Below are 13,841 nucleotides of genomic sequence, written 5' to 3' on the forward strand. Positions count from 1 at the left end.
TGTGCAGCAACACAGATATATATTAACGAAAAGTTCAGATCCAACAAGCATGAACCTGGGGCCTTGCTGTGCAAGATTACGAATGTTCGCTTTAGAAATTTGGGGATCCAGATTGAGCTTGACTGGGCAACAATGCACAGATGGAATTTAACAGGACCTCCTAAAGAGGTGGAATGCTCTGGCAGGGAGAGTACAGGTTATAAAGATGAACGCGTTGCCCAGGTTTTTGTTTATTTTCAATCGCTCCCAATTTTTCTTCCCAAACTTTTTTCAGAGGGTCGATGGATTAATCTCTGAGTTTGTATGGGCAGGTAAGATGCCATGGATTAGTAGGGTGCTGCTGCAGAGGAAAAGGCAGGTGGGGGGGGGGGGGGCTAGCACTACTGAATCTGCTCTAATACTACTAGAATTGTGGAATCATAGAATTTACAATGAAGGCCGGTCTGCACCAGCCCTTGGAGAGAGCACCCTACTTAAGCCCACACCTCCACTCTAACCCCATATCCCAATAACCCCATCTAACCTTTGAACACTAAGGGGCAATTTAGCATGGCCAATCTACCTAACATGCACATCTTTGGACTGTGGGAGCATCCGGAGGAAACTCACGCAGACGTGGAGAAAAAGTGCAACACCACATCCGAGGCCAGAATTGAACCGTTGTCCCTGGAGCTGTGAGGCAGCAGTGCTTATACTGTGCCATCGTGCCGCCGAAACTGGGGAGCTAATTGGAGAAGGTGAGGCAATGGTGGGCAGAGGAGGGGTCTGATTAGGTATGCGTGGAGGAGGACTGCTGTGAGGGGTCGGGTTTGAGAGCTGTGTTAACGGCCCTGCCTCGGGAAGTGGTCTCTTCGATAAAGATTTGGAACCAGCTGAGGAAATGCTTTAAAGTTGGGACAGGGATCGGTGCTGGCCCCGTTGTGTGGGAACCACATTCATGTGCCTGGTAGGACGGATGGGATATAGAGAGGTGATGAAGGGAAAGAGTGAGGGACCTGTATTTAGAGGAGCAGTTTGCAGAGTGGGTGAAGTTCCGCAAGAAATTCAAATTGCCTCGGGGAAGTGAGTTTAGATCCCTACAGATGTCGGATTTTGCATCTGGGTTTGTATGGGCAGGTAAGACGCTATGGGATAAGGTGCTGCTGCAGAGGTAAAGGGAGGTGGGAGGCTAGCGCTACTGAATCTGCTGCAATACTACTAGAATCATGGAATCATAGAATTTACAGTGCAGAAGGAAAAAAACGACCCGGGTTCCCTTCATTACCACAATACATGCTCCTGGAAAAAGTGCTGATTCCAGATATATAGATAGAGAAGGTGAGTGGGGATCTCCATGGATGGCTGGGAAAGAAAGCGATGGCACTGCTGATCAGGATTAAGGGCAAATGGGACGAGGAGCTCAGGATAGAGCTAGAATGGGGACATGGAACAACGCAACCTCCTCTTGCGTGATGATAAGTCTCATTCAATTTAAGGTTGTGTACAGGGTGTATATGATACAGGCCCGGATGGGTGGATTCTTCCCAGAGTTGGAAGATCATTTAGAAGTGAGGGAGGGAACTAGTGAACCACACTCATATCTTCTGGCGGTGTGAGAAATTGGAGGGGCTTTGGAGAGGAGGTGGCATTTAAGGTCCTGTCGGAGTTGCTGGCATAACGCCATGTCTCTTGGCGGCAATATTTGATGTCAGAAATGCCTGAGCTACAGTGGGAAAGGGGGCTGATGTGCTGGCCTTCGCCTCCTTGATGAGCCAGCGAAGGATACTGCGAAATTGGGGATGGCAGTCAGGATGAAGAACATACAGGGTTTATGAGCCTGGAGAAGATTAAGAGGAAGGGTTCTGCGCGCAATAGTATTTGTTCTTATCCATAGTTAAGGAATTGTTTGTCACCGAGGGGGAGGGGGGATATAAAAGGGAAAAATTTGTACAAACTGTATATTGTGGTATGTGTGGATGCTCTTTTTAACAATATTTGGTTTGAGTTTGGAATAAAATATATTTTTAAAAATGGCAGCTGCTGCCGTAAAAAGGGTGTGTTTCTTACCATTCTGAATCCCAGTTGCTCTGCACCAATGTATCGGCGGGGGGGGGGGGGGGGGGGGGGGGGGGGTGCGCTTCACTGCTCATATCTCATCAGCCTGAGTGAGGAAGGTTGTGCGAGACAAAGGCTGTGGAGCTACAGCATGGGCAAGTCAGGCGAGAGTGGCGATCCGAAGGAGATTACAACTCTGAGGAAGTTATGGACCGTGGTTTGAGGGGCCAAGATGTGTGCCCAAAACTGTGAGGAGTGTATCGCCAAAGAGAAACAGAAACTGGGCTTGTAGAAGCGACACTCCCTCTTCACTGTGATTAGAAATCTAGTAATCAGGAGTGAGGTGTTCTCTGTGTTGTTTTACATCGTGCAGTTCTGGCTCACACTATGCTTTTCACCCGAGCCATCTTCCACTTATCTGGAGATCAAAGATGGAACATGTTTACACGACACCAAATATAAATCTCAAAAGAGGGGAGAAAAATACCCAATGTTGTCTTCATCCTGATGGTCACCTTTCTATGCGGCCACAAAGAACTGTATGAATACCTTGGTACATAAACACCGAGTGTCACTACGTGCTGAGGTTCTATCTGTCCCTGCTGTTGTGAAAGATGAGTCTGGCCACTTTGCCATGAAACACTTCATTCACTTGCCCCTCATGGAAAAGTTGGTGTCAGAAAACACCTTTGAGCACAAGTCCATAAAGCAGTGATCCACACGTAACAACCTCAAGGCTCTGCAGGATAAGAAGATGGTAGATCCTGCAGATGGTTAACTGAGCAGTCTTTAAAAGTCTTTTGGCACAATATCTTATTTACAGAACTTACAAACATGTACCAAGATTTGGCATGGCTGGTGATGGGAGGGCCCATCCTGTCAAATGATGAGATACACCAGTAGTCTCATAACCTATCCTTCTGACATGTGCTTTTGCAATGAAGGTCATGAAAGAGATGCATTGGCTTTTGTCGAGATTCATCCCAAGAAGCTCCATTAATTAGACTATGTGCTGTACAGGCTGGAGAACTGTCAACTTGGTGAAGGACACTCTTTGGTCTGCCTGAAACTTATTTATCTTCCAATGCAAAGAGTTCTCCATGACTTGGTGTTACAGTCTGACACATTCCGAGGTCTAGGATTACATTCTGACTGACACACAGCACTCACCATAAAGCTTCAGTGGGGAAAGCCGCAATCTAATGTCTACCTACCACAGTATTTAGAAGGGCTGGAAATGGTGTCCAACCATTTCACCTGAAATGCACTTTTTAAATATAGCCTTCAATTACAAGTGAAGCGAGGCAGCTCAAGAGTGTCATATAATGTATGGAATGAAATGAACAATACTGCACTTTTGGGAATGTCCAAATTGAAATGTTATGCAATATAGCTTTACAAACTTTATGATTAAAGTATGTAGAAAAGTTCTAATAAAGAGTTCAGGAGAAACCCCTGACCGATCCAGAGTGAGGTTAGAAAATAGAACTTGCTATCACACAGACCATTGATTCTGTGGAGTGATTATCTCAAGCCATTGCCAGTGGGCGGGCCTGGGGGTGCGGGGTGTAGCCATCTGAGATGGCCACCTGCAAAGGACCATGGGAATTATGGCAAACCCAGGACTCAGACAGATACAGAGCTTCTGTGTATTTGAAACGCAGGTAGCTAGACCCGATCGAAACCCCTGCTCGTTTGCATTCTAATGGCCCATTTCCCCAGAACAATAAGTCTGCACTCAAGAAACCAATACAGCCACAGACTGATCAGCGCCACTCCCTTTACTCAGAGAGCTCAACTGCCAATATCAATGACCGCTAAGGACCCGCCCAGCCATCAAGGCACCCGCCCCTTTATTGGCCAAAATCAAAGGCAGTGATCGAAGCCTGTCGAATTATTGGGTCCAAGATTAAGGACTTCCCCAGAGCGTGTAACTCTAGTGGGATAAAAAGAGACACAGCCATGTGTTCTGCCTCTTTTGGACCCGGCCTGTGCCAGCCTCCTTTGAATCCGGCCAGTGCCAGTCCAACTGCAGCATAACGACCAGACAGCCAAGTTCAAGACCAATGATCGCTACCTGACGGATGAGCCCAGCAGAGACAGAACCACTTCTTCAAACCAGCCACGTGATCAAGATAAAGGCCTTATCCACTTGCACAGTGCCGGTCACCTGAAGTTAAGTATAGGTTATTGTAGTTGATAGGTGTAGTGTAACGTGTAGCATATTGTGCTTGCATGTCGAAGTAACACGTGTGTAAATAAACCATCTTTGAACTGGAACTGACTAACTGGTTGTGTGGCCATTTGACCGATATACGGGAAAGCCTTGTGATTCAGTAAGAGAATTAGAAACACCCACAGTATTGGCGACGCTGTTGGGACATAACATCATATCATAAAAAGAGCTTCAGTATCATATTGGTCACTCTAAAAAGCAACATTATTGGTGACGCTGGTGGGATAGTATTCCATCACATTATTGGCAACAGGGGGAGGAAGAATTCAGTGGCAGACCCAAAAATCAGTTTTACACTGGTGTGAATTTACAGCAGGCTCTTCTGCTGGTGCCTGCCATGGCACATCAGTAAACCCACTAGAGACTAGTATGAAACTCATTTGCATGCCGCTAATGGGTTGCAGATAAAGGCCCAACCATCTCTGCCGATTCTCCACAGTGCCGGGTAAAAACATGCTTGTGCGTAATGTGTCTGGAACAATGTGGCACACAGAAGTTGGTATTCACCTGAACAATGCCTGGGGCTGCTTCTGGAGTTCACGATGGAGGCCACCGGCAACCCTGGACTCCAGAACACCACATCAGAAGGTGGGAGGAACATCAATTGGACCTTCCAGATTCGGTGTCCTGTAGGTATGCCATCTTCCAGTCTCAGAATGTTTCAGGAGTTCCATCTTTTTTCTCAATTGGTCCATCTTCCAGCCTAGGAGTGCGACCGGAGGTCCATCTTCATTTTCTTCACTATGGGTCAATGGGGTTAGATTCCTTTTTCAATATGGTGCCCAGGTAGGATGGAAGACATTGCACCATCAGGCCTACCCCGCCATGGAAATTGGCACAAAACACCCAAATCCATAATTAATTAGGTCATAGCTGGCAGATTCCGTGTGTTCTACCACTGGCCTCCATGTTCCCAACCCCGCCATGGGGCTCCGTCGCCACATGGGATAATGCATCACCTAATTAGTCACACTAAAATGCAGGCACACCTTTTTTCACCCGATCTTCCAAGTGACTTACCAGCCAGGTAAAAATTGTGCAGTGGAGCGTTTTTCTGAGGCCTTCAGTCAAGTGCAGAGAAATTGAGAGTAAGGAAAACAAGCTCCCCTTTTTACAGTACTGGCTGTCTTAAAGCTCCAGTCACTTTGAGAAGCCGGGGTGATGGTCAGTGTATAAGAACAATGAACAAAGTACAGCACAGGAACAGGCCCTTCGGCCCTCCAAGCCTGCGCCGACCATGCTGCCCGTCTAAACTAAAATTTTCCGTACGTAGACAGGTCCCGTCCTTTCCATGCCTTCCACCAAGGGGGATCCAGGACAGGGTAATTTCCAGGGGTGAGGTAGGAGAGGGGAGAGTCTCAGATATTTATAATGAGCTTATGGGAGCGGAGGACACAGGGACCGAGGAATTGAAACTTGGGAGAAGGGGCTTGGTGGGGAGTTGGAGGGAGGCGTATGGGCAGACGCTCTTGAGGAGGGTACATGGAACCACGACATGTGCCAGGCTCGGTCTGATTCAGTTCAAGTTGGTTCACCGGGCCCACATGACGGTGGCCCGGATGAGCAAATTCTTTGGGCTGGAGGACAAGTGTGCTAGATGTGGGAGAGGACCAGCGAACCATGTCCACATGTTCTGGGTGTGTCCAAAACTCAGGGAATACTGGCAGGGATTTGCAGACGTCATATCCTGCGCACTGAAAACAAGGGTGGCAATGAGTCCAGAGGTGGCGATTTTTGGGGTGTCGGAAGACCCGGGAGTACAGGAAGGGATAAAGGCCGATGTTGTGGCCTTTGCTTCCCTGATAGCCCGGCGACAAATACTGTTGGCCTGGAGGGACTCATAGCCGCCAAAGACCGAAGTATGGCTGTCGGACATGCCAAGCTTTCGCGGCTTGGAAAAAATCAAGTTCGCCTTACGAGGATCACGAGTGGGGTTCGCCCGGAGGTGGCAACCATTCATTGACTTATTCGCAGGGAACTGATCGTCAGCGGGGGGGGGGGGGGGGGGGGGGGGGGGGGGGGGAGAATAGTGTAGAGTTGGGGGGAAGAATAGGCGGGTCTATCTGCGAGAGTAGTACTGTTATTTGCACTGTGTTTTTTGTAATTGGTATCTGCACACTGATGTATATTGTTACTGTTTACCATGCCAAAAATACCTCAATAAAATTGTCTGTAAAAAAATAAATAAACTAAAATCTTCCGAGACTTTCAGGGTCCCTATCCCTCCATTCCTTTCCTATTCATGTATTTGTCAAGATGCCCCTTAAACCTCCCCAAACTATCCTCCCTGCTTCCTCCACCATCTCCAGCAGCAAGTCCCAGGCACCCACTACACTTTAAGGTAAGTGGACAGGATCAGGGTGTGGGTGTCGAGTTGGGAGGGTGTCAGGTTAGCTAGTTGTTCGGGAAGTATGGGGTTGGGGGATCATGTGTCAGTGAGAGGGTGGTCAGGTGGTGAGTGTGGGGTTGACCAGTGGGAGGGGGAAGTCAGGTGATCAATGGGTGGTTGGTGAGGTAGTCAGGGGGTTCTGGGATTGGGGAGTGTTTAGTGGTGTTGTTGGTTGGGTGGGGATGTAGCGGGGGGTTGAAGAGGCTGATTGCAGGTGTGAGGGTAGTTGGGGGGAGTGGGAAGGGTAGTCGGAGTGTGAGGATGTAGTTGAGTGTTGGGGAGGGTGGGAAGTGGTGTTTAAGAATCCCACGGATAATGGGGAGGGTAGTTTAATAGCCCATGGAGGGTCCTACAGGTAATCAGTGAGGTGAGGTTGTAGTCGGATTTGGAGAACGTAGTTGGGGATCGGGAGGCTGTTCAGGATGGGGGTGTAGTCATGGGTTGGGGAGGGTTCTCAAGGGGTCCTGAGGTTAGTTGGGGATGCCAGCCATCATTGTGATGGGGAAGAGGGAGGCAGTCAGGGGCATCCCGTGGGGGTTTGGAGAAGTCAGTACTATAGTTACCCAGGAGATTGAACTAGTTTTGCTTCTAACTTTTCCTAGGTAACTACCCCTGTAAAACTTTAATTTAAATTGGATTACCAGGTGGTTCCAACTGCAGGGCAATGCCCAATGGAAGTTTGGACTTCCTGGGTAAATTCCGTACAACCCTTACATGGGGACTTCCAGGTTGTAATATCTTTGTATAAGATTCACCTTTGGCCAGCTCTGCAATGTTACAAAATTGACCTCCGGCCGGCTTTGCAAAGTTATTACACAGGCTCTGCCCAGGTACAACACCCCAGAGATCAGAAGTTATGTGTCATGAAGCATTTGAGGTAACTAGCATCAGAAACGGCCCTCGGGTTGCTGGCGCCCCGGGCAAGCTGAACTTCGGCGCCCTTACAAGTATAATTTTTAAATACAATTTGGCCCCTGATATCGCAGCAGGAGCTGCCCATGTACAATATTACCTCTCCAGCAGTAATTTTCAACAGTGAATACTTGTGAGAATTTACTTGCAAAACATGACACCAGATATTGGTTCATAAGAGAAAAATTAAAGAGAACAAATAGCCAAAAACCTTGACCTACCTCTTTTTAGATTCAGGACCTCAGACGCCAATTGTCTGCTTCTTCATTGCCACTTAGTGAGAAGTGCAAAGGGTTTGGCAGCATACAACCCACATCTTTTTTAATCAAGGTTAACTCGGCAAGGAGTGCCCAGAAACTCCCTCCAATGCTATTTACGGCAGCAAAATCTGCCTTCCTTGTGTGTGTGTGTTTTTTTAAACAACACTTCGAGAGCACCAGAAGTATAATGAAATTTCGGGAAGCTTGCAATTAGACCCAGTTAATCTAAAATACCTGACTCTCGCTGACCTGAGCTGCGCATTCCAAGGGGGCTAAATAGCAGCTCAGAAACTGCAGCGCTCCGAGGAGGAAAAATTCCGAGCCAGTCTCAGAGTGTGAGGCATTATTCTCCTAAAGTTTGCTTTCAGCTTATTGTAGCCCAAACTAAGATTGTGAGGGTTTAACTCACAATTTGTTTAGTCTCTCTCTCTCTCTCTCTCTTTCCTTCTTCTGGTTCCTTTTCTCTTCAAACAAGTTAGGTTTTTGTCTCATGATGGCGCCCCCTAGCACATGGCGCCCCGGGCGACTGCCCGAGTTGCTGGTACCTTGAGCCGGCCCTGTCTAGCATATATGTCTTTGGGTGGAAGTTCGAAAAATACATAGTGGAGAAAGGAGTAGTTGGAAGGCGGTTCATTGCGAACAGGGCCGGCTCAAGGCACCGGCAAATCGGGCAGTCGCCCGGGGCGCCATGTGCTAGGGGGCGCCAGAGACTCGGGTCCCGCGCATGCGCAGTTGGGCCGGTGCCAACCAGCGCATGCGCGGTGGCCGCACTCCCCCAGGGTGGCCGCACTCCCCCACGGTGGCCGCACTCCCCCAAGGCGCCCCCCCCCTCTGTCCGCCCCCCCCCGTTCCGCCCCCCCGCTCGGTCCGCTCCCCCCCCCGCCTCGGGTCCGTCCCCCCGCCCCCCCCCCTCGGGTCCGCCCCCCACCCCCCCCTCGGGTCCGCCCCCCCGTCGTCCCCCCCCCTCGGGTCCGCCCCCCCCGCCCCCCCCTCGGGCCCCCCCGCCCCCCCCCCTTGGGTCCGCCCCCCCTTGGGTCCTCCCCCCCCTCTCGCCCCCCCCCCCTCTCGGCCCCGCCCCCCTCTCGGCCCTACCCCCTCTCGGCCCCGCTCTCGGCCCCGCCCCCGCCCCCCCCTCTCGGCCCCCCCCCCCAAGGGCGCCGAAGTTCAACTTGCCCGGGGCGCCAGCAACCCTAGGGCCGGCGCTGATTGCGAATGTTGAAAGGGCTAGAATACAAGAACAGGGATGTACTTCTGAGGCTGTATAAGGCTCTGGTCAGACCCCATTTGGATTATTGTGAGCAGTTTTGGGCCCCGTATCTAAGGAAGGATGTGCTGTCCTTGGAAAGGGTCCAGATAGGTTCACAAGAATGATCCCTGGAATTAAGAGCTTGCTGTATGAGGAATGGTTGAGGACTCTGGGTCTGTACTTGTTGGAGTTTTGATAAATGAGGGGGGATTGAAACTTACAGGATACTGCTCGGCCTGGATAACAAGATACTGTGAGGCCTGGATAACAGGATACTGCGAGGCCTGGATAGAATGGACTTGGAGAGATTGTTTCCACTTATCAGAAAAACTAGAACTACAGGGCACAATCTCAGACAAATGGATCGATCCTTCAAAACCGAGATGAGGAGGAATTTCTTCAGCCAGAGTGTTTTTAAGACAGTGAAATATAGATTCTTGATAAATAAGGGGATCAAGGGCTATGGGGAGAAGGCAGGAGAATGGGGATGAGAAAAATATCAGTCATGATTGAATGGCGGAGCAGGATTGATGGGCTGAATGGCCTAATTCTGCTCCTATGTGGTACGGTTTTATAGAATAGGCAAAACGGGCTGAATGGCCTCACCCAGTGCTGTGACGGTTCCATGAGTCTTGCTTTTTGACTAAGCACTCAATCTTGGCTGGGGGCAATGTGCTGTTTCATGACATTCTTGTGCCGCACCTTGGGACATTTTACTCCCTTAATAAATCATTAAAATGCAATCCATTGCTGAGCATAGGGTGAATCCGCCTTCTACCAGGTGATGCTGCCTCATCCAGCACTCTGATAGGCTGGGAGCTGACACTCATGCTGCTGTTGTATAGAGGCCGCTGCTGGCTGTGTGTGTGTGTGTGAGAGGGACTGCGGCCCTTTGAGCGGAGCTGAGGGTGTTTGAAAAGGTACGCACTTAATCGTTGCGGTAGGTGACGCAGAAACACTCAAAAAGTAACCCCCGCTGTTTGTTTTCAGGGTTTCGGTATTTGTAATCGCTGAATGGGAGTGTTTACTTTGTGCTGTTAGTGTTGGTCAGGAAAGCAAGGCTCCGGCTGTCCTTCATTAAAACTGAGCTTTCCCAATGTGGAGCAGAGAGAGCCTGCACCGGGCCACGGGGCGTCTCTGATTCGGAGCAGGGAACCCGAAGCAACTCCCGTGCTGAATACCCTTTTGCTTGCTTCTACCTTGTCTATCCCATTGACTCTCGCTGAACTAAAGTTCAGGGAAGGGGATATGATGGCGGTTCCTTATTGGTGGTTAACGGTCTGAATTGCAACACCATTCGTTACCACCAGACCAGTTGGGGCAAGTATTTCAAGTTTAATTGTGGGTTGTGTTTTAATGTGAAATAAAAACAGAAAATGCTGGAAATACTCAGCAGGCCAGGCAGCACCTGCGATGATAAACAGTGATAGACTCTCATCCGAACTGAAGAAAGTGAGAAATAATAATCTTTATTATTGTCACAAGTCAGCTGACATTAACACTGCAGTGAAGTTACTATGAAAATCCCCTAGTCTCCACATTCCGGCGCCTGTTCGGATACATTGAGGGAGAATTCAGAATGTCCAATTTTCCTAACAGCACGTCTTTCAGGAAACCCGCACAGATGCGGGGAAAAGGTGCAAACTCTGCGGACGTGACCCAAGCTGGGAATTTAACCTGTCACCCTGGTGCTGTGAAGCAACAGTGCTAACCACTGTGCTGCCATGCCGCCCATTTAATAGGTTTTGAGGCAGTGGAAAGGGGACGAAGAAAAACAAAGATCTGTTTTGCGATGGTGGGCAGGAAAGATTAAATGACAAAAGTCAAAGAAAGTGGCTTTTAGTAATGACACAAAAATATGTATCTAGATGGGGGTGAGATGTGAACAGCAGTTAGGAAGTTTTTTGAATGCCACCTGAAGGGCTACAGAAAAAGTAGACAAAAATGAACCAGCAAAAAAACCAAGATGGATGGAGGCAAGGTTTATGATTTAAAATTAATGAATTCAATGTGAGTCTAAAAGCTCAGAGATAAGGTGCTGTGTTCCTTGAGCTTGTGTTGTGCTACATTGAAGTGTTGATGATTATGTGGGTCAGCTGCATTTGCTGCCAACGCCATACATATGCAGTTCATGTCTGTTGCTCCGGGGGCATCATTCTGAGCGACTGAGTAGGCAGCATCCAGGACCGAAGATGGTGTAAGTGGATCATCCTTTATCTATCCTTAAGGCATCCATTAAGTAACTGAATCAGTTCCAAATTCACTAGACAGAGAAAATACCCAAACTTAAACTGTACCAACATGTATTCATCAAATTATTTTAAATTGTATTCTCACAGTTTTAACCCTAAGTGGGACAGAAGTGGATGAAATTGATTATTTTTACTCCATATGACTTATCCCCTTTTTCAAATGCACTTGCAATATTTATCGCCAATATCATTTCGGCTGCATTTGTTGGGTTTCACTGTGCCTCTGAGGAGGAAAGCATGACACGAGAGCAATCTGATATCACTGCATATGCACATCAGTTTACCAACTGGCTAAGGCTGGGTGCCTCAGACTGTTGTCATTGGATTTCTGCCCATCCATAGACTAAGACATGGGTACCCGTGGCCATCTTACGTTGGCAGAACTTATGAGGGACAGGCAGAAAAGTATAGTCAAGGCCACATCAGATCAGCTATGATCTTACTGACTGGTGGAGCAGGTTAGAGGGGCCAAGTGGCCGTCTTCTGTGGCAATTTATAATGTTAGTCTTTGGAATTCTCTTCCATAGAGAGCAGTAGAGGCTGGGTCATTGGATATATTCAAGGCTGAGTTAGATAGATTTTGATCGAAAGAGAGTTAAAGGTTATGGGTGGCAAGCAGGAAAGTCAAGTTAAGGATGTATGCAGATGCGTTATTTTTACTGAATGGTGGAGCAGATTGAGGTGCCCAATGCCTACATCTATTTCTTGTGATTTTATATCCTTTATAGCCTTCAGGATCATTCCAACATAGTGGAACTGCCATTAAAAAATATGTAATTTTTCTTAACATCTTTCACGATTGTAAAAACATTGCTTTTTAAACAGGTGAATTAAAAATGGCTTCTGCTCCACACAATTTTTCTTGGATTGAACCCAATAAACTAGCTGGAATGGCCATGCCACGGTTACCTGCTCACTACCAGTATTTGTTTGATAATGGCATTCAAAACCTTGTAACACTTTGTGAGAGGAAGCCTCCATACCATGATACCTGTCCAGGAGTGAAGATTCACCATATCAAGATCGATGACTTCTGCTCACCCTCTTTTGAGCAAATCAAAAGATTTCTTGCTATTGTTGATGAAGCCAATGCAACGGGTGAGGTATGAATGGCCATTTATTACTTTTCTATATTGAAATTCATGCATGACATTGCTCACTTGTGTGCTGGTCTTAGTGGAAAATGTCACTCGCATCAGTGTGATGCAGCTTGCTTAATCTATTGTTTAAACATTTGAGATCCTCTGCCATTTCAAGGTAATTTGAGGTAGGCTGGGCATTTTTCAGGTACAAAAGTGGTCGCCTTGTGATGAACAGAAAATAATAACCTGATCAGAATAGCTATTGTTTCAAGCTTGCCAGGTGGAAAAATGGCTAGGGCTCGATTTACACAAAGTCAATGAGAATTACAGTGGCAGTGTGATGCCAGGTATATAGGCTGTACATCCCAACTACTGGCTGACAGAGTCAAATAGCATGTTCTTTCAGTTGTTTGTAACAGGCAGAGTACAGACCATACTCAATCAGCATGCACTTGCAAAACCCAAAACAAAACGTCCACTATTAGATGTGATTCTGCGATTGGGCAACAATTGCTGAACAATCTTGAGGGCACTATTAGCTACACAAACAATAATCAGCAAGCTCATAACGTGACTCATTTGTCTCGCTAGAGGCGACATGCATTCATGCGCAGGGATCCTTCTCTGCAAACAAAAGGAATATGTTCAAGCCTTGCACTTTTTTTTTTAAATTACCTGGGAGCTTGGGGATTTGGGTTCCTGTTGCTTTCCCTGTGGCAAAGCCTTAGCCAGCGAATCAACTTTATTAATTCATCGAATTGTGCTGAATAAGCTTATTCACGTTGTGTTAATTCAGCAAACTTTAAATATATTTATAATATGAGGGGTTGGATAGTACACTCTATTTTTAACACTGATACTTTGATCTAAATTTAGTCCTGACTAATGGGAAGAAAATATCTCTGCGAGCTTTAATATTGCCCCACCTCATTCCCAAGAACCAGGCGGAACAGAGTCTCCTTTCCTCATTGGACCGAAAGCATACTGCTGTAAAAATCTTTCCTTTTCTTAAAATATATTTTACTCCAAACAGTAGAAAAAGTTTCCACAATCATAAGAAACACACAACCACATTAGACAGTTTGTCATTTTATATCTTTATAAACTAACTAGTTTTACACCAAAACAACTCTCCCATCTCCCGCTTCCCCGCCCCCTATTAATTGATGGCAACAAACAGATAAATGGCCTCTACCTCGGGTGGAATCCCTCCTCTGACCCCATGGGAAAACTTAATTTCTCCATTTGCAGAAATTCCGCCACATCCCCCAACCACGCCAAAGCCCTTGGTGGTACGGCTGACCACCATCCATCTGTCGCCCGGCAACCAGAAAGGTAAAAGCCATGACATCTTCCCCCTTCCCGCCAACAACTCTAATACGCTGAGAATTGCCATCAAAGGGCACTGCACCAATCTCGCCCCACACGAT

At 47.6% G+C, this 13,841-nt stretch overlaps 1 protein-coding gene and 1 long non-coding RNA gene across 3 annotated transcripts in view; one reads left to right on the top strand and one right to left on the bottom strand.

The window, feature by feature from the left end:
• The window catches only part of LOC119967517, a 58,652-nt gene extending 50,459 nt beyond the window's left edge, over nt 1-8,193 (bottom strand). The window contains exon 1 of the long non-coding RNA XR_005461007.1: nt 7,793-8,193. This is a non-coding gene — a long non-coding RNA (uncharacterized LOC119967517). The remainder of the gene's footprint in view (nt 1-7,792) is intronic.
• A 1,682-nt stretch (nt 8,194-9,875) lies between these two features.
• The window catches only part of dusp23b (dual specificity phosphatase 23b), a 48,454-nt gene continuing 44,488 nt past the window's right edge, over nt 9,876-13,841 (top strand). The window contains exons 1-2 of one of the 2 annotated variants that reach the window (XM_038800184.1): nt 9,876-9,997; nt 12,155-12,432. In XM_038800184.1, the coding sequence (XP_038656112.1) occupies nt 12,166-12,432 (267 nt within the window). In that variant the 5' untranslated portion in view covers nt 9,876-9,997; nt 12,155-12,165. Of the gene's footprint in view, nt 10,018-12,154; nt 12,433-13,841 lie in introns of both variants that reach the window. The other variant, XM_038800185.1, reaches the window with a different exon arrangement.

This window comes from Scyliorhinus canicula, chromosome 6, assembly GCF_902713615.1.
Source record: "Scyliorhinus canicula chromosome 6, sScyCan1.1, whole genome shotgun sequence".
NCBI lineage: Eukaryota > Metazoa > Chordata > Chondrichthyes > Carcharhiniformes > Scyliorhinidae > Scyliorhinus > Scyliorhinus canicula.